Source organism: Zingiber officinale, chromosome 8B (assembly GCF_018446385.1).
Source record: "Zingiber officinale cultivar Zhangliang chromosome 8B, Zo_v1.1, whole genome shotgun sequence".
In the NCBI taxonomy this organism is placed as follows: domain Eukaryota; kingdom Viridiplantae; phylum Streptophyta; class Magnoliopsida; order Zingiberales; family Zingiberaceae; genus Zingiber; species Zingiber officinale.
This window is the reverse complement of record NC_056001.1, coordinates 6946596-6972875: the sequence shown is the minus strand read 5'-3', so window position 1 is coordinate 6972875 and position 26280 is coordinate 6946596. Positions and strand designations below refer to the sequence as shown.

General features: G+C 36.6%; 4 protein-coding genes across 9 annotated transcripts; all 4 read right to left on the bottom strand.

The window, feature by feature from the left end:
- Window positions 1-1066: 1066 nt before the first annotated feature.
- Window positions 1067-3994, bottom strand: LOC122014913. The gene has a single exon (XM_042571432.1). It carries the CDS (start codon window positions 3350-3352, stop codon window positions 1403-1405), a length of 1950 nt encoding a protein of 649 aa, XP_042427366.1. The 5' UTR covers window positions 3353-3994; the 3' UTR covers window positions 1067-1402.
- Window positions 3995-7216: 3222 nt separating this feature from the next.
- On the bottom strand, window positions 7217-8040 carry LOC122014919 (peptidyl-prolyl cis-trans isomerase-like). The gene has a single exon (XM_042571439.1). It carries the CDS (start codon window positions 7989-7991, stop codon window positions 7473-7475), a length of 519 nt encoding a protein of 172 aa, XP_042427373.1. The 5' UTR covers window positions 7992-8040; the 3' UTR covers window positions 7217-7472.
- A 1119-nt stretch (window positions 8041-9159) lies between these two features.
- LOC122014917 (translocon-associated protein subunit alpha-like) lies at window positions 9160-16291 on the bottom strand. Its single transcript, XM_042571437.1, has 8 exons — window positions 16154-16291; window positions 15242-15403; window positions 15087-15137; window positions 14246-14334; window positions 12843-12920; window positions 12192-12395; window positions 10038-10109; window positions 9160-9444 (listed from the first exon to the last, which is right to left on the bottom strand). Exons 1-8 carry the CDS (start codon window positions 16221-16223, stop codon window positions 9394-9396), a joined length of 777 nt encoding a protein of 258 aa, XP_042427371.1. The 5' UTR covers window positions 16224-16291; the 3' UTR covers window positions 9160-9393.
- A 3938-nt stretch (window positions 16292-20229) lies between these two features.
- LOC122014912 lies at window positions 20230-25859 on the bottom strand. Of its 6 annotated transcripts, XM_042571429.1 has the most exons (13): window positions 25609-25859; window positions 24577-24739; window positions 24068-24306; window positions 23935-23992; window positions 22911-23038; window positions 22666-22816; window positions 22149-22431; window positions 22006-22046; window positions 21762-21868; window positions 21230-21550; window positions 20969-21163; window positions 20669-20813; window positions 20230-20570 (listed from the first exon to the last, which is right to left on the bottom strand). In XM_042571429.1, exons 2-13 carry the CDS (start codon window positions 24692-24694, stop codon window positions 20512-20514), a joined length of 1845 nt encoding a protein of 614 aa, XP_042427363.1. In that variant the 5' UTR covers window positions 24695-24739; window positions 25609-25859; the 3' UTR covers window positions 20230-20511. The 6 variants fall into 6 exon arrangements, with proteins under 6 accessions (XP_042427363.1, XP_042427365.1, XP_042427360.1 ...); XM_042571431.1 differs by having other exon boundaries at window positions 20230-20813; window positions 24570-24739; window positions 25507-25859; XM_042571426.1 differs by having other exon boundaries at window positions 20230-20813; window positions 25507-25859.
- Between the last annotated feature and the right edge of the window lie 421 nt (window positions 25860-26280).

Sequence of the window (26280 nt, the reverse complement as noted above, 5' to 3'; positions counted from 1 at the left end):
CCGGATATTGACTTGAGCGTCGGAGGGTCATCGCCGGGGACTCCCTTTCCTGGCTCGACACTGACGTTGCTTGTGTTGCAGACGGAAGCGAAGTCTACCGAAAGTCAACAAGAGCGTCATGTCTCTAATATCCGTCTTTTCGATTTTCGGACAGGATCAGTACTAGATTAGATAAAAAAATACTAAACATATTTAATTTATGTATTGACTCAAATATTAAAACCCTCTCCAATGTTAATTAAGAGGAGCATCAAAAGGCAATTAAAACTTGTTAAGAGAACAAGAATAAAATTTAACTATAGAATATTGATAAAAAAAAATTGGAAATCAGCATTTGTTTGTCACCCACAGACTAGAAGAGAACAAGAAGGATAGAATGCAAAAGGAGTTTAAAAAAAAAAAAAATCAATATTTCATTTTTTTTTTGTACAGGAGTCTTGAAATTTCTGACTCGGAGTACGTCAAGGTTTGCAAAGCAGATAGAAAATTCTTTCAGAAAATAGCAGAATACAACAATTGGAAGCACTAATCTGCCATAGTTGCCGAAAGAAAGCTTAAAGACGAATTCCAGAGAAAACAATGTGGTTTGCAAGAATTGAAAGTTTCTAGACTCTAGTCAAGCATCACCTTGATCATAACAAAATTCAAAATCAACGATGAGTCGAGTGACAACGGAGAATTGAGTTCATGCATATCTTTGTAGGAAAAATCAACATGCAGATAAACAAAAGTTGAATGCACTACCCATGAGGAAATTAGGTTTCTGTATCCAAAACTAGCACACAGAAAGAATACTGAAGGCCTGCTGGTTATTGGGTTTTCCGGTTGGTTGAACCATGGTGCGCTCGACTGGCATCTGGTCCCAAGTCCAAAAGAGGCAGGGGGGTTTGTAAACCTTGCTGGTGCAAAATTAATGCAAGTCCAAAAGAAGCAGGGGGGTTCTGCACCATTAAACCACTAATTTCTGATAACTTGAAAACGTGCCAGGCAGTTCAAGTTCTTTATACTGACAGAAAGAAAACAAATATTTCACAACACACCAAGACCAGTAGAGTATTTTTCAAACTGAAGAGCATGAAAAGAGAAGAACATGCAGATTGAAGAGACTAAAGACATCAAGTTACCAAATACGATCCACAACTAATACAAGTTCCAACTGAAAGAAACCAACACACTGTCTCAGACTCTAAAATTTGCAGACTATATGGTACACTAAAAAATTATAGGAACAGATATCTTCCAACAACTAAATACTAGATTAGGAACAGATAAACCCCTGTGCATAAAAATGCATATACAGGTAACCTCAAATTATGTACATTCATCGACCTTGAGCAAAGAAAGAGTTGCAAAGTTGGGCATACAGCCCTTTACCCTGTCTGTCAATCTATGAGAAGAATGGTTAATGGTATCCTCTGTTATTACCCCTTGCTTGGTAAAGCTCCAATCTAACCTTTGCTTCCGGTAACAAATGATCAACTGTTGGATCCTGAACCATGTACGCTTGCTTGGAAGTCCACTCAAGCACTGTCAGCACCTCAGCCTGCGCTAATGCCTCACTATCGGGCACATGGAGAGCAATGTAGCACAACAATATCAAAGCTGAAATCTGAACCAAATGCTCTCCAAAGTAAACCAGCTGCACTAGGTGTTTGGTGCCTCCTGCATTGATGATCGCCTTGGAATGATCCAGGTGGAGGTAGTTGTCTGAGCAAGCAAATTTAGTCAAGGCAATAGCAGCCTCTTTTGCAACGACAGCCTCTGTTTCGTCGAGTAACTTCACCAATGGAGCGATGATCCTGGTCTCAGTGGCCCGAAAGGTCCTCGACAGACAACCCAAAGCTACAATGCAGGGCACAAGGAGGTCATCGTCTGCTTTCTTCACGATTCTGAGAATCTGGTCGACCACTGCACGGGCTGCAGGGGAACTTGGCTTGAAGGCGGACCGCCGTAGCTCGGAATGCTGCTCGGCAACACGCGCAATCTCCATCAAGGCCATCGCGGAGTAGTACTGCACCTCGTCTGTGCCTTTCTCAATGAGAACTGAAAAACAAAGGATAGCTCTGGATTCAGTGATGTTTTTGCAGACGGATAGATTGCCCTTGCAGAGTTGACACAGAGCCTTGGCGGACATGGCCTTCATGTAGGCCTTGGTGGCGGGCTCCTCGAACTCGCGCCCCTTGATGCTGACGCCGGCCAAGGAGACAGGGTGGTGCTTGGTGTTGCCGCTGGCGGAGGGGTTATGGGTATTGGAATTGGTGGGGGTCTTGTTGGATTTGGATGCCATGGTGGACTGGATGACGGAATGCATCTCGTTTATGTTGGCGCACTGCGATTGAGAGGCGGCAGGGTGCTTGACGACGGCTTGGTCAGAGGTGTCGGAAACGGCTGCAATGGGGTCATTCCCGGCCGCAGTAGAAGTGGTGCTATTGGCCATGACGACGGAGTGGATGGACATGCCCTTGGAGGGGATGGTGTACTTGCTGTGTTCCTGCACGGTCTCAAAGGCCAGGTGACCAACGAGGAGGCGGACCACGTTGTTCTGCGCGAAGACGTCCTGGCATTTGGGGTGGCTGACTGCAAGCTCCGACACGGCCCAAGCGACCATAGCCTGGACCTTCATAGGTCCCTCCTTGAGGACTTTGGCGAAGGTGGAACAGACGCCTGCGAGTACCATCGCTTCAACGCTGTCGGGGTCGCGGGCGAGGAGGCCGATGGCGTGGGCGGCGCTCTCCTGGCCCTCGAGATGGCCTTCCTTGATGAGACGGAGGAGAGGGCCGACGCCGTCCTCCTCGATAATAAGCTTGCCGTAGCGGTCGTTGTCGCGGGCGAGGGAGACGAGGCTGGCAGCGGCGTCGGCACGAGATTCCAGAGTGCCGGTGAGGAGAGTGGCGATCTGCTCCCAGATTAGGAATAGAATGGGCTCGTTTTGGGCGATGGGCGGGAGGCCAAGGTGGATGTCGTCGTCAGAGCCAGCGGCAGAGGAAGAGACGCGGATGAGCCAGGAGACATCGCCGACGGAGTTGTCGAGCTGCGTGGACATCTTCTTGAAGGCCGCGGCGGGGATGATGGTGAAGATGCGGCGGACGAAGCCATTGGCGCGACACTTGAGGACGAGGGCAAGCGCCTTGTCGAGCACCTGTTCGGTGTCGTTCATGATGCGGCGAGCAGGCCGCTCGTAGAGTTCTGATCGCGCGGCCTGCCGCAGCAGCCCCGCCAAGCGCTCCGTCTTCGCCTTCAGTTCCATGCACTCCTGCCGGAACGAGTGCGCGTCGTCCGCCCACTTCGTCACCTGGTCCGCCAATAAGATTGGCTTCGCCAGTGTCTGCTTTACCCCGCCATCGCCCATCATCTTGTCGCCTACTTCTACTCCAACTCCCAGAGATAAAAAAAAAAAAAGAGAGAAAAAGAAGATCGATGATAATTTCACATACAAGAAGAAACTTTCAACCCTAAATTCTAGAATCCCTTCCTGAATTATGGCGACGACGAAGCAATCAGATGGTGAAGCTCTCCTTCTGCAATTGTAGAGAAAAAAAATGGATTGCAAAATCAACCAAAAGATGAACTTTTTTCAAGTAAATGCCCCAAAATTCGTGTTTGTTCCCGTCCTGGAAATCGGGGATGCAGAAATGCGAGATTTTTTTTCTTCTTCTGCAACTTCTAGGGATCAAAATAAACCGAAAAGGGATCTCTAAGCGCCCATGGCGTTCGAATTCTTGCTCTTTGCGTACAAGGAGATGGAAACGGCGGGAATAGGAGGAGAGAAAGCCCGTCGTCGTTATTCTTCCTCTGGTTCTTCCTCTTTCTCCTCCTCTGCCTGCCGTTCTTTGCCAGGGTTTTTAACGCGACATTTGCTCCGCAGCATTCCTATTTTGCCTGCCATCTGAATCGACGCGTGATATTGCAATTATTACTAGCCCTCATTTCGATCCCAAACCAGAAGCTCGATTTGAAATCGCAATTTCTCATTTATTTCTTACTCACTCTTCAATTTCCTAAAATGTCAATTATAATCCACTTATAATATAAATTCCCTTTGTAATCCAATCCTCTCTTTCATTATATTTTTAGAAGTAATTTGCTTCTCCCACCCATCTGACACATTCATCTCCTTGACTCATCAAAAATTTAATGATATTCACATTTATACCCTTTTATACTTTATTTGTTATTTGTTATTTTTTAAATTGATTTTATTTTTTTTGTTAATAATAAAAAAACAAACAAATTTTTTATTTTAGCACTCCCAATGCACAATTTTTTTTTGACCGGCCCCAATATTTTTTTTTATTAGTTATGTTTTTTTTTGTTAAAAAAAACAAAACTAAAATAAATTTTTTATGTTAACAATATTATTTTTTTAATTGGTTTTATTTTTTTTGTTAACAATAAAAAAATAATTTTTATTTTTATTTTCACACCCCCAATATACAATTTTTTTGCGGCCCCCAATATTTTTTTATTAGTTTTGTTTTTTTTTTGTTAAAAAGCTTAAATTAATAAAAAAAATAAACAAATCTAAAATAAATTTTTACTGACCCAACATTTTTTTTTATTAATTTTGTTTTTTTTTAAAATCAATAAAAAAAAATTGGCCGGGCCCAGCAATATTTTTTATTAATTTTGCTTTTTTTTTTTTTGAATAAACAAACAAAATTTAAAAAAAAACAAAAGAAATGACAAAGGTTATAAGTGTAATTTTTGGAGTGGAGGCTGGGAAGGGATGTGTCAGAAGGTGGGAAAAACAGCTCACATCAATATATAAGTAAATTGCTTCTCCCCCCTCCCCTAACACAAATCCCCTTTTGTCTCCCTTTGAAATGACTTTTCTACCCTCTTGAATCGATCATGCAAATTCAATATATGAATTGGACAAATTTTTTATTCATAGAAAATGAAATGAAACATCTTGCTGATAAGACAATCATAATCAGGAATCAAATAGAAGAAATCGCAAAAGAAAAGAAAAAACAAGTTATCTTCCTTTTTTAATATCGAGTTATTTCCTTCTTTGTTTTCAAATTTATTTAATTTTAATTTACATTTTTTTAATCAATTTTATTTATTATTTTTTTAATCATAATTTTTTATTTTATATAATTTTCAACATATGTCACTCAACACGTATTTATTTATGGTACAAAATAATAAGTACACCTTCAAATACGTCGAAGTAAAATTTAAAGGTAATATTGATTAAATTTTTTAATTTTATATATTTTTGTGTGCATTATTACATGTCCCTAGAAGGAGCAGATCTTCTAGTCCATAAAAAATAGACCAGGATATAGCTCACCCTTAATTGTAATCAGATCTTGACCGCGACCTGGCCGCAATTAATTGCAATACTTTTTTGAATTCACCATCCCATCTAGGTTATAGTTTGGGTCGGAACGGGCGGTCGAAAGTCCTCCGAAAGTCGCCCCCCGCTCGACGCCCAACAGCCTGGCCACTTGCCCACCTTCGACGACTTTCAAACGGCCTTCAGCCGTCCGCTCCGACCTAAATTATAACTTAAAGGGGACAGTGAACCTTAAAAATGGTCCATCCCCTGGTCCACTTTTTTATGGACTAGTTGATCTGGCTCCGTCCCCGGGGTTATGATATTATGGTAGGATATCCAGATTATTACACAGGCACCCGCAGTTCAATTCCCAACTACGACGTATTTGTAAAAAAAATTCTTCCAAATGAGAGGCACAACCAAAAGATGTTGGTTTCTGGACTAGCTGTCGCGTGCGCTTCTTGATTTATCCTGGTAGCCGGTAGAAAATTTTCATGGGACTGAGCCAATTACCCAGAGTAGTTAATGAGACTAATTAGGATTATATTTTTTATTTTAAAAAAATATTTATTTATAAGCTAGAAATGTATTTACTATTAAGTATTAATATTTTTATTAGTTTCAAAATATATATATATATATATATATATTATTTTGAATTTTTACAAATAATAAATCTTAAAATTTACGTAGATTACAAACATATAATTAAAAAAATTATTTAAAAAATAAAACTCATAAGAGCATCCGCAACGCTAATACGTTATAACATCCACCACCTCATCAAAAGATATGGGGTACACTGCCACATATTCATTATAACAACATATCTTTTACTCACAACCCTTTTAACATTAATATGAGTCCCACTATCCACTTATTCATCCATTTTATTGATTTTTTAAATAATATTAAAATTTTATAATTTAAAAAAGAAAAAAATATTAAAAAATTAAGAGAAAGAGTGTTAAAAATTGTTCAAATCTTTGAACACTCTCTCTCCTTTCTATTGTGAGTGGTCATTATATGGAAAGGGAATGTTAAATGGGTGTTATAACACTCATTTAACACTTTATTGTGGATACTCTAATAAATAATAAAAAAACTGATTAAAAAATAAAACTAAACAAATAAAAAGATATAAACGTAAATAAAATTAAAATTTGAGACAGAGTCGAAAAAAAGAATATGTAAAAAGGGTGGGAAAAATACCTTTATTAAATTACCCATTTTCTAACCCTTAACCTATATCAAAACACTATTATTATTATTATTATTATTATTATTAAATCCCCTTCCAATCTTTAAAAAAAATTGATAAAACAAAATCAATAAAAAAAATAACAAAACTAAAAAAAAGGAACAAAAGTCAGCTTGTAAGGGTATAAATGGAAAATTGAAAATGAAACCGGGAGGGAGCGTGTCAGAGGGGTGCGAAAAGCACCTCTCATATTGATTTGTTGGGTTTGTGGATTTGACGTTAAGCAATGTACAGCGAACGCGGTTTGGTTGTGACCAATCAGGCACAGATGGTCTGGACATTGGGCCCCACGACAGCCGGTCAAGGCAACTTGTTCTTGTGGCTTCTTCTTGCTTTACTTAATCAGTTTTGGCTATCACTTTACAACGTTTGAAGAAAACAAATAAAAATACGGGATAGCACTGGATGCAAAATACCCCAAATAAAAGATATACAGAAGATGATTGTAAAATACCCCAAAATAAATGGATGCAAAATAAACAAATAAAAAAGACAATAGAACAAATATCTAACGGAGCTCAGATTCTGACAAGAGGTCCATTCAACCGCCCACGCCCCCTTTCGAGTAAACGCATCCTATTTCGCTTCGAAGTAGAAAATATACTACTACTTTTAGCAAATCGTAGATGGTTCCATCGATCGATCAAACATCTTGAAACGCACAGATCAAACGAAGGCAAATTTATCAGTTGATTGTTTTTTCCCATCATCAATGGATCACACGGATATTCTAAAATTCAACAAACACGGAACAGAAGAAGACACACGGAAGAAAACAGATCCGGAAATGGATGAGATCGCCGGCCACCGCCGTGATCCATACCTTATTACGGATCATTACCAGCACGACGAAAACGAAATCGAACGTTACTACTAGTTGCGGTAGAGAGAAGAGGGGGTGATGACGACGACGACGATGTTCATCTAAGAAATCTGGCCGCAGTCGGAAATGACAACGGGCTTCTTGGTGGCGCCGCTCTGGGATCCGACTGCCTCGATCGCCTTGACCACGTCCATCCCCTCCACGATGCGACCGAAGACTACATGCTTGCCGTCGAGCCACGCCGTCTTCTCGGTGCAGATGAAGAACTGCGAACCGTTGGTATTCTTCCCGGCGTTCGCCATGGAGAGCACACCGGGGCCAGTATGCTTCTTCACGAAGTTCTCATCAGCGAACTTCTCACCGTAGATGGATTCACCGCCGGTGCCGTTGCCGCGAGTGAAGTCGCCGCCCTGGCACATAAATCCTGGGATCACCCGGTGGAAGCTCGAACCCTTGAAGTGGAGCGGCTTCCCAGCGCGCCCCGTCCCTTTCTCACCGGTGCACAGCGCGCGGAAATTCTCCGCCGTCCTCGGCACCACGTCCGCATACAGCTCCATCACGATCTTCCCCACCGGAGCGCCGCCGACGGACATGTCGAAGAAAACGCGAGGATTCGCCATCGTCGTCTCGGGAAAGCAGATGCCAAGGCTTTGATTTTTTGCGGATCATTAGGGCTCGTCTTTTATAAAGAAACGGCGAGGGCGACGACCGGAAGGAGATATTCTTTTGAAAAGATCCAGTCCGTCAAAAGAAACGCGTGTCGAAATCATGGACAGTGTAGGGTTTGAGAGGACGAGAGGAGTTAGCCTAACTCCACCGCAGGGTTAAAAGGTGGCGGTGATGGAACCATAGGATGCTTCTAGCTTTAACGCGAGATTCGCGCACGCACATGATTCTCACGTGACCGGTGGGGGCGGAGGATAAGCATAAAAAAGAATAGACTTTAAAAGGTGCCCTGAAGAATGTAATGCAAAATCCATTATTTTATCGATAAAGTATAGAAAAATTTAAAAATGAATATAATTTTTTTTAAAGTCAATATTTTATATTAAAATTGAGTATATTTTCTATTAAATTCAACATGATTTTTTTTATTTTAATATAATTCATTCTAAATTTAACACCATTTAAAGAAAATATAATATATTTTTTATTCAATTGAGTATCATTTAAAGAAAATTTAATATATTTTTCATTCAATTGAGATGGAAAAAAAATCATACTCAGTTTAATAGAAAATATACTAAAATGAGTATAATTCCTCTTAAAATCGATATTTCATATTATTATATTTTCTATTAAAATTATTCCTTATATTTTTTTAGATACAAATAATGTAAAAATGAATATAATTTCTATTAAATTTAACATTTTAAATTAAAATCGAATATATTTTTTATTAAATTGAACATAATTTTTTTTCTACTTAATATAATTACTCTTAAATTCAACGTCATTTAAAAAAAATCTAATATATTTTAATTATGCTCGATTTAATAAAAAATATACTAAATTCTAATTTAATGTATTAAATTTTAAAAAAATTATATTATTTTTTAAATTTTTTATACTTAAAATATCAGATGTAATTATATACTTGAAAACTCACGAGAGTACGTCTTTTGATAACATGGGATTTTTAATCAGGGGCATAATTTTCACATGAACCAATCTATGGGAAAATTTATCAACAACCACATGGTGAACCCTCGTGCGATAAATATACAGCCGCAGGAGATATCATCGAATTGGGCAAGAACGGGAAGATGACAAGAGTCGCCACAGATCTTGAAGAAAACCCTCATGCAGTTAATTCAGAACCAAAAAGTCTATCTAGCCGTCACAACAAAATTCGGGTTTCTAAATTAAACAGTTTTTCGAAACCGAAGATTTAAACTTAGTATCTGAAATAAAAGAGAGAACCGGCTGATAAACTACTATTGAAAACTTTCTGGAACCGCCTCATTCTACCATTATTTGAGCTTGAACAACATGTGTACTGAACCATTTGGACACTGCAGTTTACGTCTTTTTCTGTGGCTTGCTCGACAATGATCGAGCATAAGCAGTTCCCTGAGAAACGAAATGCACGTCAGCATTAGGAGATGAATGAAATGAGGTGAAGTCCACTTGAGTATATTTTCTTCTTAACCATGTTCACCAAGAGGCACCTAAGTGTTTTCCCCCCCTAACTTCAAACAAAACAATTTTTCCAAAGAATATATAATAGAGACTCGAAATCAACTCAAATTTCAAAAGGAAGAAATTTGGAGTACCAGAGATCAAAAATATAAGTTAGATCAATTTAGAGTCCCATTTCTATTTTTTTAAAAAGGAAGCGAACTAGTTCTTTTAGTTCCAACTTGGATGAACCTCATACTTAAAGCTTAGCTTCTCAATATTTCTAACTAACTTCTAACTACAATTTGATTCAATTTAGAGTAGATTTTTACCTTCAATTTTCAATTGCCTTTTTAGTATATCAGTATAGCTCTTTTAAAATTAGTAAACGAACAAGGAATGCTCTTGATATCTAACTACCAAAAAAGCATCTTCTTGATCATCCAGAAAAAACTCTCCCCCTCTTAAATCTTGACCAATGAAACCTAAAATAAAGCTCGAGAGAAATACAAATGCAGTTAGCCAACTTTCTTACAATACAGTACCTGTAACCACTCGTCCATATCAGCGTCTGTGGTTTTAGTACCAACTTCTACTTTCTGAGATCTTTCCGTTTTCTGGGGAGGAAAAACACAGGAATTGAGAATGAGAGCCTCAAGGAAAACAATCGTACAAAGAGGAAATGAGGAAGAAGCTCTAAAGGAGCACAGTTTGCAAACTATTTTAAAAAAAAAGGGGGCAAACTAATAATATGCAGCAGCATGTGCTCAACACTAGACAATTTCCAAAAATAAAAATGACTTAGAGGGTGTTTGGCTGAGCTTATAAGCTCTCTAAAACAACTTATAAGCTGTTTTGGATCTTATAAGCTCTTCAAATTTGTTTGGTAAAAATTTGTTCGAACAGCTTATAAGCTGTCAAAATAAGTTATTTTGGAGCTTATAAACTGTTTTTAAAAAAGTATGGAAGACCCTACTTTTTTAGAAAAGATCTTATTTTAATAATTTTTTTCTCTAAAATATCCTTATATAATTTCATAAATCCTCACTTTATCCTCCATAAATTTTTATAAGTCTAATATTTTTTTATCTCCGCCGACTTTTCTTCCAACGCTGTGTCATCTTCTCGGCCAATGCCTCTTTCCAATTTTCTCTCCCCCGGTGAAAAAATTCGTCCAAAACCCTCTATTAATAAAAATCTCAAAATCCTCTATTAATAGTATTATATCATTTTTGGTAATTTTATTAATAAAAAGATCTTATAATACCAAACACATCAATACCTTTAAGTTGATTGTAATAAGTTCACCCAAACACTTTAACAACTTATTTTAAAAATAAGATCTAACAACTTATAAGCTCCTAAAACAACTTATAAGCTCCTAGACCTGCACAGCCCAGCCCATTGCAGACCATGACGAACTCGAAATGGCCCAAATTACCCAAGGGGCCGACCTAGCATGAGTCTGGGACCTTAAGTCTGCCCAGACCCACTGAGCCTGTTTCTTATTTTAATATTTAAAATTGTTAACGGTATTTGAATTTGATAAAAAAAATCTAACTGATTCAAAAAAGTAAGAATGATTATTAAACCATGGTAAGTTTATCAAATATTAAAAAAAAATATTAGCCAGACTAAGCTTGTAAGTTTTGACAGGCTCAATCCAGTGCCAAGCTCCGTGGGAATCTATAACCCAAAATTGATTAAACCAAGCCAACCAAAAAACAAAGGACAGCCTGGTGCACAAAGTTCTGCTAATGCAGGGTCACAGAAAAGGGTATATTGTATAAAGTTTAACCTTGCTTTGCAAAAGATTGTTTCTAAAACTCAAACCCATGGCAGCAACTTCTGATGCGCCAAGGCTCCCCTTCAAACCAAGTCAACCCAAACCAAAAAAAAGGTTCGGTCTAGTTTGAAAATTAGCTAAAACCATCACTTTTAGTTTGACTTTGTTGACTTGTATAAATCATTAAAACTGAACTAAACCATTAAGATTTTAAATATGTGTGTTATAGACAAATTAATGTCAATTATTGTAAGTTTTTATCATCATTGTCCTTTAATGTTTCCTGATCTATATAAGCATAAAATTATAATAATTTTTATTATTTATATTAATAGGATAGTTGTTTATTGGTCACGGGTTAATTTGTATTTATTTTTTAATTGACAAATTTCAATTTGGTTTTCATTTTTTTTAAACAAAATCAATAAAGTAATACCCTAAACGGCCATGCCTAGCACAGTTCATGCTGTACCAACTACCAAGTTAGGCTATGGATGATGTAACTCTTTTGACACCTCTAGCTACAACCAAGGCCTGAGGCATGCTCGATCAAGCTACTAGCAGAAGACCTTTTTGACACCTCTAGCCACTAACATAGAAAGTTAAACTATAGGAAGTGATTGTTCAAGTTTATATGATTAAGAGTTCAAACTCTTAGTAACAACCATAAAAATTAAAAGGTAAGACAAAATTCTTGGTGACTAAATTTAATCCACCCTTTTTCTAGTAATTGAGAATAGGAAGGAAAATGTAGAGGAATCTTTGCAACAGCCTCAAACAAACACTCCAGGAAGAAAAGACTGAAAGATAACATAATCCTGCATCTAGAATAATACACTAGACGAATCTATGCTGTGTGGATGCACCCAAATAGCATACACCATCAATAAATAAGAAATTAGTTAAAAGGTACCTTTGAGAATTGTCGAATTTGACCATATGCCCACAACCCCAGAAGTCCAATGAGAGCAAGACCAAGGGCCACAAGAAATATTGACTCAACACTTAGAAAACCACCGGCCTCAGCTACTTCTATGGTACCGTTATAGAAAATATTCTGATATGCCTGTTGTTCAATCTCATAGACTACCGAACCAACTAAATCAAAAGAGCCAGGCTGCAACAATAACAAATAATGCCGATTATCAATATCAATAAATAAACTAAGATGCATGGCACAACATCAACAAACTGTGCTAGTTTCAACTAACTTGGGGTTAACTATATGGATCCTAAAACAATTTGCAAGTCTATATCACTAATAGTATCCATACCTCTTAAATTCCTTTTATTATTTCTTTGATGATACTGTCTAAAGAAAAATTCCATTTGGACTAAGAGCATGTGATGATAACAAAAGATTTGGGAGAAGCTCCCCTCTGTTTCCACCCTCATTTTTTTTCTCCATATTTCTAGTAATTAGTAATACTTATTTTCAACATATGTGTGCACACAACATTAAGAGAAACAATCATTTATATAAGAATAATATAGGTGTAGTGGCAATTGCATCTGAAAGAACTTGTTATGATGAAGAATTTTACAGTCATAAGAGCAGCACCACCTGCAAAAACTTGCTGACAGCGAATAAATAGGGGAAGGTAGCTTGAGCTGAAACTGGCACTGATGCATTATAAAATTCCTGCAGGAGCAATTCTGGCAAAATTCAATATCATTTGTGCAAAATTGAATGACGCACAGGGACATGTACATGTTTCATTTCATAATTGGGATACCAGCAAGATTTATATTTGAAGAAATAAATGATGGATCAAATGGAGAAAGAGAACTTTAAAAATCAACAGCATGATTGCCTAAACAGAATCCACAATAGAAAGGACCCACTCATCAGTTACCCACAATGACCCAATTAGATATCCATGCACAACCATCAAAGCAGTTGATAGCATCACCAAGCAGATAATTTCTTGAACCACCAAAAGTACAGGTCTAAATTCAACCAACACAAATGAGTTATGATGATTGACATGTTAATCATACATATTGTGCGATAAGATCTAGAAGCCACAGAAATAGTTAAATAATTGATTTATCTAGATTACTAATTGTGCATGTGAGCTGCCAGGGCAAAGAAAGGTAAGCAAACAGATACTTATGCAAGCCTCAAAATAGTTTCCCACGATTCAGATCTGATTTGGCTAATTAAAAAATTATCTTGATTATGATACTTCAGTCCTTGTAAGAATTAGCATAAAAATAAACATATGGATACCACAATTGACACGTACTTTGAAATCACCATGACCTCAAATTGCTTAGGATCGGGATGTATAGTAGAAAAATCTGAAGCAAATTGTAATGAGCCAAAAATATAGAACATGATAATAACTAAGTAAAACAAAAAAAGGAAATTGAATGATATATCATCAGATACAATATTGTCAACTTCATCTAGACGCTACTATCGATTGCAATATTCCCAGCTACGGCGTATTGGTTTGGATTTTTCCTCCAAATGGGACTTACAACTAAGGGATGCTGGACTTCTGGGCCGCCCACCGCAAGTGCTTCCCGAATTACATTAGTGGCCAGTGGAAATTTTCCATGGGGCCAAGCCGGTCATTCCAGGCTCGACGTTACCCAGCCTGGTTAATCATCTTTTTTTTTTACTATGGATTGCAATATACTGTAAGCATCTTCCAGTAAAATATGGATACTAACTACCGACAAACAATAATAGCGAATTGAAAAAGTAGCCAATCTATTTGAAAGTCTAGATATAGTGATCCATCTTCTATTCCAAGCATGTTCCCTTATGGTCAGCATAGCAGGATATAGAAATCTGTCGAGGAATTTGAGTAAAATGTACATACAAGGTTAATATGAAAGCCAGAAATTAGGGCAGTTAGTAAAACATTTAGTGAATAACCAAAGGATTACAAGTAACTGCCCAAAAGAAAGCACCAAAATAACAAACAAGATCAGGCCCTATACACTAATACCAACCTGCAGAGTTAGATTCTGCACAAACATATGGTGATCAAATGGAAGATGAAGGCTAGCATGCACAGCAATCACATTTAAAATTGATTCGCCTGCGATTGCCGAAATGATAAGATATCATCCATTTAGATAACAGAAGACGATCTACAGGAAAAAAAAATGCATGGAACCTCCATGCTTAGCAAGAAGCTAGCACCAAAACAAAGTATGAGCCTATGAGGATTAATATAGAGGGATACATTGGAAGCACAAAGATTGTAACAACTAAAAAAAAATTACAGCACCAATAATGCATTCAAACAACACCCTATAAACATTCAGCTTTCTGGCCAATAGTCAGAGAAGTAAATGTAAGTGAAGATAATTATGGCTGACCAACATAGGGCAATTGTTTGTATAAAGAGTTAATAACAATCACAGAGGGGGAAAACGTGTCAGGAAAGAAAGATTAGAGTTTTACAAAAAAAAAAACAATATAATATTCAATATATATATCTAGGAATCTAGCAAAGAGAATCATTCTACCGCAAAGAAACAACTTAGCATCATCAAAGATTCAGCCTCCAGTATTCCCTAATCCAGAAGATACAAGCACTATTTTACAGAAAATGAAAAGAAGTAATAATTCTCTAATTTTCTAGTTCATTGAGTTATGTCAGTAAAACTAACTTTAAAAGGAAAGTACAATGCATAAGGTTGGTCACAGAAACTTGCATGTGCCATAGAGAATGTCAGGAGGTGGAATTTTATACAAGCTATTCTGAATTATGTAAAATAAAAATCAAAATATAAGATCCACATGATTGAACAGATAATCTAGTACTAAAAGGAAGTAAGCACTAACCCTCATTATGTAAGCCAACTAGTAGCTCAGTTTCTTCTCCTGCTAGTACTACTGCATGGATAGATAGCTGTATAAGAATAGTGCATGCGCCTCCTGTAAAAGCTACAAAAGCTCTATTTGAATTGATGGGTTTGCTCTGTAGAAATTGTACTTACATCTAGCAGCATTCTTTGGAAATACACAAACAGTATGGACTCCAGAAGCTGGACCCAGCACCACATCACTGAATACTTGTGTATCATCACCAGCTATATCGCCATCACTTCCTTCAGCTACTTTGGTTGAGGCAGCATCCTCATCTGATTGGCATCTAACAACTACCGGGACTTAAAGTCAATAGATAGTGGTCAAAACAATGGTTGCTCTTTATGACTTTCTTATTAGTTGCTTTAGCCTTGAAGAGCAACCAAAAAGTTGCTAAAAAATACAATAAGCTGGCAAGATGTAAGTCATTATTAAAAGCGGGGATTAATTTGTCAAATAAACGCAACATAAAATGTATCATCCACTGCTGAATAATATCTAAAAAAAGTACATAGACACTGTGGCTTGGTGGCTAACCTTGGGCAGCAGAGAAGACAACAATTTCTAAAATTGACCGAGAAGTTATTAGTACTATAATTTCTATTTATTGAGAAAGAGAGAAAATGAGTCGCACAAGGTAAAGCAGATATTGCTCGCATGTGGTTTTTAACGTTCGTCTGAAGAATGATAAACACCTTTAACTAGCTACCATCCTAATCTACTTACTAATATATATACATCATTATGTCGTTTATCATGCAGTTTAGTAATTATAATACTATTGTATCTAAATCTACGTCGATCCTCTTCCTCTATGTAGATAAATAAAAATCAACTTTTTACGAAGGCCTAGAAGATCCAATTATCAAGGAGAACAAATGAATTAGGGACTAAAGAATGCTGAAATATTTTTCGATAACCGTGCACGCATGGAAGAACTGCATCAAGAAGAAGCCGCAGTTGGCAGAACAGCTTCCGCAAATTCATTAGTTATATATAATCGGACATGACGGGTCGCAGAACGCGGACATCAAGAAGCAAACCTTGGAGGAACGGCGACGATAGTACGAGGAGGAGCGCCAGTAGAAGAAGCGGCCAAACCCTAAAGGCCATGGCGGACGGAGCGAACGAGGGTACCCGGAGGTATCAGTTGTGAGAAGGTGTCTTAGCAGGGCGGCGACTTAAACGAGTAGAATTAAGACAATTTTGCAGTTGGGACGGGGTCGAAGAGATCCTCTCCAAGATTGTAAACATGCAATTACACCACCCCATCTGGTTCAATGAGATGTCCGCATCTACGCCGTCCATAGCTCCCTGATTTGTAATTTGAGGTTAAATCCAGTTTATGGTTCATCTACCATTTATCTTTTAATCACATGATTTACCTGGGGCGGACTGTCAGGGCGCAGGGAGAAAAAGTATTCGCCTGGACTACTTCGTGAGCGTGAATCACGGACGCAGTGAGACGCCCCATCGCCAGTGTAACACGCAATTTGTTCCACGGAAGAATGGTTAGCAACAGAACTGATAACAGCAGCCAAATGGCAGAGTTGTACTAATAGTTGTCAGGATAAAAACCGAAATAAAGGAGTCTTAGACTTTTAATTATTTTAAATAATTTTAATAAAGTTTAAAAATCTAAGTGTGTTTAATTTAGATTTTTATAAATTTTATAGATATCTAATAATTAAATTTTTATAAAATTTTAAAAAAATATGTGGTATTCAAATTTGACTTTTTAAAATTCTATGAAAATTTTTTGATATTTAAAGTTTCAATAAATTTTGATGGATTCTTTTAGAATTCTTTGGATATAAATTTTAACTAATAAGAGCTATCCAAAATACTTAGTACAATTTTAAAAATAAAATAAAAAATCTTCTTCTCGTCTTTGATATTTCTATAGATTTCCAATCACCTTAATTTTTTACGAATAAGTTGTTTCTTTTCCTACTCCTCTATTTTGATTATTTTTTTTTTATCTTAAAGTCCTTGTCCTTGTTCAATCTTTCAGTAGCCTACATCAATCTCTCAGCATTCATTTCATGCGAAGCTGAGAGTCCTCTAAAATGGCGTTCTCTGACATTATAATGACAAAAGAATGGATCAGAACAGCTGAAACGGAATGACAACCGCTTGCAGCCTTTTCTCCAGTTGCGGCTCATAATGGCAGGTGACAGGTAGAGATTTTTTCTCCGGTTGCTCGTGATGAGAAACAATGAAGAGTATCATCCAGTGAAGCCTGCGATGCGTCGAAAAAGAGGAAAACAAACAAAAAAATTATTTGAGACGACCGATAATGCTTCTATCGGTTACTTGTGAGTAGGTCAAAGTCAAAGTCGATTTGGACTATGACTATGTGGATATAGGGAAGAGAAACTTGAGACATTATATTTTAATATAAAATATATATTAATAAATTAAATTAATTCTCAACTTAATTAATAGATAATTTAATAAAGTCTAATGAAATTACACCATAAAAATACTCTATAAAATTTATTAAATTTAAAAAATTCCTAAATAAATTTATATAATTACTAATCAAATTAATAATAATATTATTAATTTTATTACTAATCAAATTTATCAATTCAATATTTTATTAAAAGTTTGACCAAATAAAAGGGTAACATTTCATGATAATTTAGATCAAAATTATAAATAAAAATATTTAAAATTATTATAATATTATTAGATTTAAAATTATATTATGAACTTTTTTTAATTATAAAGTGAGACGTTATCCTCTCTTTGTTTTTAACCAAAATAAGATAAAAATATAAAAAGTTTTTTTATAGACAAATATACTATTTATTATTTTATTTAAAAAAAATAAATTTAATTAGGTATTTTAGGTTTTGTTTGAAAAAAAAAGCTATAGAACTCTAAGAAATCCACCCTTTAATTTACGGTTGTATTCAAGATTGAATGACTTTTATTGATTTTTTTAAATGATAGATTTTTTTGGAGTTCATAGATTTTTATTGATTTTTATATAATCTCATATAGTTATGAAAAGAATTCTATAAAGTTCTATAGACTTTTTTGCAAGATTTTTACAGACATTTATAAATTTCACGGAAACTTGTGGATTTAAGGAGATGTATTCAATCTTGGAAAAGCGTAGACGGTTATGGTCTCGCACGATATTTATTTTCAAACAAAACTTAAAATATCTAATTAAATTTATTTTTTTAATAAAATAATAAATAGTATACTTGTCCATAAACAACTTTTTATACTTTTATTTATTTTGGCTAAAAACAAAGAGAAGATAACGTCTTACTTAAATAAAAATTTTTAATAATATAATTTTAAATCCAACAATTTTATAATAATTTTAATATTTTTATTTATAAATTTGATCCAAATTAACTTCAAATGTTGGTCAACCCTTTAATTTAGTCAAATTTTTAATAAAATGTTAAATTGATAAATTTGATTAGTAATAATATTATTAAAATAAATAAATATAAATATATAAAATTTATTTAGGAATTTTTAAAATTTTATAAATTTTATAGAATATTATTTAGGTCCAATTTTATTAGACTTTATTAAATTAGCTATTAATTAAGTTTAGAATTTATTTGATTTATTAATATATATTTTATATTAAAATCTACTGTCTCAAGTTTCTCTTCCGCACAACGCCGTCGTTTAAATCAACTTCGAGTTTGACCTACTCACAAGTAGTCGACAAAAGCATCACCGACTGCCTTAAACAATTTTTCTATTGGTTTTCCTCTTTTCTGGTGCACCGCAAGTTTCACCGGATGACACTCATTGTTTTCCATCACGAGCAACCGAAGAAAAAATCTCCGCTTGCAGCCTGCGGCCATGAGTCGCCGTCGGAGAAAAGGCTGCAAGCGGTTGCTGTTCCATTCTAGCCGTTCCGATCCATTCTTTTGCAGTTATAACATCAGAGAACGACATTTCATAAGACTCTCAGCTTCGCATGAAATGCATGCTGAGAGGTTGATGCACGCCGCCAAGAGGTCGAACAAGGATAAGACCTTTAAGATCAAATAAATAATCAAAATCGAGGAGCGGAAAAAGAAAGAACTTATTTGTAAAAAATTAAAGCGATTTGAAGTCTATAAAAATTTTAAAGATGAGAAGACTTTTTATTTTATTTTAAAAATTGTACTAAATGTTTTGAAGAGTTTTTATTAATTAAAATTTATATCCAAGGATTTCTAAAAGAATCTATGGAAATCTATTTAAACTTTAAATACCAAAAAATTTTCATAGAGTTTTAAAAAGTCTAAGTTTAAATACCACATTTCCATTCTAATTTCTAATTATATAATTATACGGCATGCCGACTATTAAACAACTTATTAGAAATGCAAGACAGTCAATCAGCCAATAAGAAATATTACGAAATCTCTCGCTCTTAGAGAATGTCCTCAGCGTCGAGGAGCATGTACTAGGGTGTATGTGCGATCCGTTCAGATCACGAGTTCGAACAAATACAAATGAGAAAATTTTCCCAATATTACTCAACGACACCAATGAATAGAGTAAATGGAAAATTTTTTCCATATATCTATAAAAATCTAATTTGGATACCATCAGATTTCTATAAAGTTTATAAAAGTCTAGATTGAATACACCTAGATTTTAAAATTCACAAAAGTCATTCAAAATAACTAAAAGCCCAATATTAAATACACCCCCTTAGACACCACCTTTTCCAAGATTTAATACATCTCTTAAATTAACAAGTTTTCATGAAATTTATAAATATTTATAAAAATCTTGCAAAAAAATTTATAAAACTTCATCAAATTTGTACTATATGAGATTCTATAAAAATCAATAAAAATCTATCAACTCCGCATAAATCTATCATTAAAAAAAAATAAAAATAATTTAATCTCTTAATTGAATACATCCCAAAAAATTCTTACTGTTGTAACTATCATTGCATTACCATCGATGTCGCTACAAATATCACAACTTTTAACATATTTACCAAATATCTGATTTAACTAGACTTGGGCATCACTGCACCATATTACTAGCCCACGTCACAAAGTACAGCGAAACACACAAATCTAACTAAATTGGAATGCCAAGCACTGAACACAGGGCTCTTCCTTCCTAAACCAATGCAAAAGAAAACCAGATCATCAGGACGAGTTCGCTTCCTATATGCTTCGCCAAGTATACAGACAGAGGTGTCGGAAATGTCATCCTAGTGGATAAATTTGTCATCGAGAGTGCTTGTAAACCGCAGCTAGGCCGCCCTCGAAAGAACAAGATAAGTGGATATGTCATCCTATTGGATAAATTTGTCACCAAGAGAGTGTCTATCACGAGAGCCACTCATAACAGGGTCCCCAATTGTCGGTTCTTGTGAGGCTTTACATTTGCAGATGATGAGGAAGCATTAGCAATAAGCTGACGATGTTGGCGAAGGAAAGTTGGGTGATAAGATTCGCCTTGCATCTGTACAGAAAGGGGAGGAGAGAGAATTGAAGTCCGAGCACTTTGGACAAGAGAAGCAGAAGAGTCGTGTGGCCGCTCATTCGGTGGCACACCGATACCTGCAGGGGGTCGGTAGTTAGCATAATGAGCCTGCCATAGCAGTTGCAGCTGATACTGCTGTTGAAGCTGTATATTGCTGATGGTGCTGTCCATCTGGGGTCTATAGAATTGATTTCCCATAAAATGTGGTGCCTGTAGTTGCACCTGTATACACAAAAAGAAAAGAAAAAGCAATTTAAGTTCCAGGAAGCCTCAACCGGAATTCCAAACAGAGTATGAAAAGCTTATTGATTAATGATCCAGTCACAGAGGAAAAAGGAATGTGAAATGTCTTCATAGAAAAATGATTATTTGTCTACCTGTTGAGTCGCCACAGGAAGTAGCTTTTCTGAATAAGGTAGGGCATATGGATAACTATGGAAAGGAAAAGGCATAAGGGAATGTTGAGGAACATGGGTATGCAAATTGGGAGAATGAAGCTGCCCAGTAAACTTCGCTCCGTCTGCAGTATGGACACTATCACCTCCGGATGACAACGAAAGAAAGTCACAGACCTGGAAAAGAAAGATGAAATCTATTAGGGACATGTGAAATCAAAAACAATGACAACAAGAAATTACCGGTTTTTGCTTGACATCCAGTAAACCAGAATATTGCTGGGCTTGCATCTGTCTACTATAACATAAAATTCCATTTCTTCCGTCGTGCTTATTCCTCTCCACTAGAGAAATAGCAGCAGAAGCCATTCCACTCGATCCACTTTGTGACCCAGCTCTCTCATTGTTTGCTAGTGCACATGATTTTCTCTCCCCCTGCTTAGATTCATCACACACTGAGGAAAGTCTGCATTGTCTCTCTTTATCCTGATAGCTTTTGATATTATGTCCGATGAATACATGAATGGCGCACTTCTTCCATGTTGGGATTGCACCAAGAGGAACCTGTAAGCAACACAACATAACTACTACTAGAAACAATTGTAGGCTTATACAATCCGAAAGTAAAAAAAATTATTTGGTGGGACCAAAGTAAGAACACTACAAAAAGTTACAAGCAACATGAACAAGAAGACTAATTAAAAGGATTGGAGGAAGTTTCACACACAGATGTATCTATAAATAAATAGTCTTTCTATTTTTCATGCATTATTACCTTCTCAGTTGGAAGATCAATTACTTTGGAAGAAAGTCCAGTGATATTGTTCCGAGGACGAGACCAAACTGTAGAACTGCTTGATTTCTGGATTTGTGATGGAGTTCCTGCTAAGTGCATTAGGAAGTAATTATTAATTACATTATTGATTAGGTTAATTAAAACTAAACTATTTAAATTATTCATATTATAATGTTTTGGGGAATCAATTCATTTCCTATGTCAGGCACCAACTTTACATTACCTTCATTGTTACACTCAACTTGCTCAGCTGGTTGTATCACTCTTTCATGAAAATGAAGAAGAAAAAAAAGTGAACAGAATATAATAATATGTTGTTAACCAAACAATGTTGAAAAGACCACAGCTCAGATGGAAAAAACCAACCTATTTCCAGTACAGCAACGATGCAGGACTCCTGGACGTCTGGAAATACTCATACAAGTTATGGAAGGAGCATTCTCTGGGTGTTCAGTTTCAATCAAAGTTAGTTCTGGAGTTCTATTCAAATTAGAATCAGCAGTTTTTTTCTGGCAAACTGCCGTAGACTGCTCAGAAGGAGCATGCACTTCAATTTTTTCATCTTCTAATGGCTTCACCAAGCAAGAAGAGGTATTCTTACTTTCATCAGCCAGGGCTTGTTGCAAAAGATTTTTATCCACTTTCGAACCTGTTAAATCAGATAAAATGCATAAATTTCAAAAACTGAAAAAAAAGGACAGCCCGGTGCACGAAGCTCCCGCCATGCGGGGTCCCGGGGAAGGATTCATTGTACGCAGCCTTACTCTGCTTTTTGCAAGAGGCTGGTCACAAAGCAACAACTTTACCATTGCGCCAAGGCTCCCCTTCAAATTCCAAAAACTGAAAATGAAAAAAAAAACAAAGTATATATAAAAGAATTCACCTTCTGAGCAACTAGCCAAGTAAATTTGGTGATTGTCCAATGCTTTTCTATCTTCCTTATCTGCAGTTTGTGCACCTATAGGTAGCATTTTGGATAATTCACACAAAGCCTCGATAACAACCTCTTCATCCTTTGTAAATGCTTCGAACAACTACTTAAAACAGCAAATGAGGATAAGATATACACCACCAGTTGTAAGTTTAAACAAAAAAATCATCCAAGGTAAATCACAAACAACAACTGACCTGATTTTGCTTGCATTTCCTTCCTCCGTTTCTTGGAAACCCCGGAAGTCTATTAAAAGTTTGACAATGTTTCTTCTTTGCATTTGGTATTGCAAGAGATAAGGGTCCTCTGCTGCGTTTATTTATAGCTGAAGCAGAAAAGATCACCAAGATATAATCAAAGCATTAGTGCATAAAGATACAAGCTATATAACCTTGTAATGTTTGGTACCATTTTTACAAAAGGAAAAGCAACCTAGTAGAAATTGACATGTTCTAAAAATTATAAAAAGAAAGAATATCAAATGTCGTTAAAAAATTGTCCAAAAATGATGTTAAAATAATTTTTATATAATAACCAGTGATATGCATTAGAAGTGACAGACAGCAAAATTAGAAAATGGTTGCAATCAAGCAACAAACATTCAAGTAAACCTTGGGATCCATAAAACTTATATAAGGATCTGGACCATTTCACAATGAGTTGGTCTCTGGCGGAACACTATGGAGCAGAATGTCCATGTTGAGTAGGAAGAGAGTATACCCATTAAACTTTGTGAAACCAAAATTTACTGTTATCATCTGCAGCAAGATAGCATTCCCACAATAGCATCTCTCCCAAAGGGGGCTCCCATGATGCGTCGTTCACTCTCTGTCAATGTCAATGTCAACGCAAAACCTGCAACCATCTTTGCCGAGGGTGCTATTCAATATGCTGTATATGGTTCTCCATGTCTTGTCACTTTGAGCAATGAGCATTCACCTGAACTGGGACAAATTAACTATCAACCTATGATAGCTTCTAAATATATCCATGTTTAGGTTACTTGGTGATCTCTCAATGAAATTGTTTTCGATGGTGCGGCCTAAACTTTTCTTTGTTCTTTTGGTCCTTAACTTTGAGTGTATCTGTCCCTCTTTTTCTATTGTTTCATCCCTCTGGAATCATATTTTTGATATGGTTGTGCACTGAATAATTTTCAAAATACTTTATATAATGATGACTATTTTACACATTCTTCAAGGAAGAAAAACTAGTTCATACCTGATCTCAATTTCCTTGGAACAAGTGCAGGATCAACAGAATCACTCTCCTCAGCAACCTTTTGAAGCAAAACATCAGGTAAACAAACACTAAGTTAAACAGGCACAAAAAGAAAAGAAAAAAACAATCAAACCTTTCTCTGTATCCGTTCTTTCTTTTGACTAGGAAGACTAGTGGCACATGTTGCACTAAACATTGGTTGGAATGAACCAAAATCCTCAGCTTCAGAGTCACTGCCACCTGCGTCGCCAGAAGCATCCTTATTGCTTGATCTCCATCTGGAAGGATTGATCTTAACCTTCTTCCGCCTAACCATTGCCACATTATCATTCACTCCATCTCCAAAACTACAATCGCCGTTATCATTAGAAACTGTGAAATACAAAAAAAAAAAAACGTCAATTAATCGAGCATCAAAGGTACGGATCATACTAATAAAGGAAGAGAAGAGCAAAGAAGAGGACAAAAGAGCAAACAATCAAGCACACACCATTAACCCACAGAGAAGCAGAACACCAAACAAAACCGTTCCTTGTTGTTATTAAAGTATTTAAATAATAGCAGCAAGGTCCCTCCCAAAGTAAATTTGATGAGGGACCGAGGGCAATCTGGGGAACTCCGAAGGGAAAGCGTACAAAGTACCGGTTGGAGAAGAGGAGCCCATTCGCTGCTGTCGCGTTGCGGGCGAGGATCGATTAGCCATTCTTCTGCTGCGCATCAAACCTCGCGATCCCTCTGCGTCCTTCTCTGATTCATCCATGATCAGACGGCTAGCTCTTCTGCACTGCAGTCTCCTCTCGCCACTCTGGAAAACCAAAGGCAAAGCCAAAGCCAGAGAGATTTTTAGCATCCTTATATCATTTCTAAATCATATCCGCTATAGATATGTCATCAAGAAACTAGAATGTCATATTAGAGAGAGAGAGAGATCTGGTGGGGTTAATAAAGGTAGAATACTGCCTGTCAAAAGTTACTTTTTTTTTTCTTAATTTTGCGCCAAGGGAAAATGTTTTTATCTGAGATTATTATTCGCAGAGTTCGAATTAAGTGAGCAAACTAAAACCTAAAACGTGTAATATTTGAGAAATCCAAAATTAGGAAATAAGACCAAGAAGGAAGGGAAAGGCAGAACGGAGGTGAAGACAAAGAAACAAAGATAAGCAACAAGAGAGTTGGGGATATTAAAAGCAAGAAGGGAAAAAAGGGGGGAAAGAGAGCTTCATCTTGGGAGCCCAAAGGAATCGGGTTCTCAGATAAAGCACCGAAAAAGAAGAGGAAAGGAAGAAATTTTGGATCCAGCATTTATGGGATCATTCAAAAAAAATACGAAGCAGGAAGATGAAAACAAAACAAACCAAAAACCACCGAACTCGGACCTAAACCTCGATCATTGTCTCCGTAGCCGTACGTCTGGGTCAGAACAAAAAAACGAAGAGATCATTCGCAGAGCTCCTAACCAAGTTCCCCTCAAGATTGCTCAAACCAAAATCAACTCCACCACCGAAGAAAGAAACAATAAAAAAGAAGACAGATGGATATTAGAAAGAATAAGAAAACCTCGAACACGCCTACCGAGACTCATTCGTCAAGATTCAGTCTCTCCATCCTCTCCACGCAGCAAAACTGGGACAAAAGAGGTGGAGAAAACGCAAGAAAACTGAGAGAGGAGAGTACCGAACACGCTGTCTCGAATCCAACACCGACCACAGGAAACGAAGATTCTCGCTCGATTTCTCGATTCCGCTCTTCAATCTGATTCCATTGACATTTGAAACGCGCCGAGAAGCGACGCGAAGGGACAGAAAGATCGAAGCTTTTCCTCCCTCTTCACCAACATAAACAGCGGCCCGATGCTTCTCCAAACGGCCCCTCTCTGCCTTGTCTCTCTATCTGGCTCACTCTTGTTCACTTTATCCCCGTTTCCTATCCCACTTTCTCTCACATCATCCGCTTTAGAACGGAGCACGTATGTCGCCTTCCCTGATCCGACGGACGAGATTCAGCAAACGCCATCTGACCGGCGCCAACGCAATCCCACCTGTCCCTCCACGTCAGACGTGATCTACAGTCCTCCGCAGAGCACGCACCACGCTTTATTGTTCGAGTGGGTCATGACTTATGAGGCATCTCAAATAGTCAAGGCATCTCCCATTAGTTAGAGTTCGATTTGATTTTTTTTAATAATATCTAATATGTCATCTTAATATCACAATCAAAATATGAAAGTCTATCCCTCTTCTTCGTAATAATAAAAAAAACCTTATAGATCCTATGTTATTACATTTTTTTACATTATTAATAATTAATCTCACCCATGTTATTAATTGTGAGATGAAAAAAAATAAG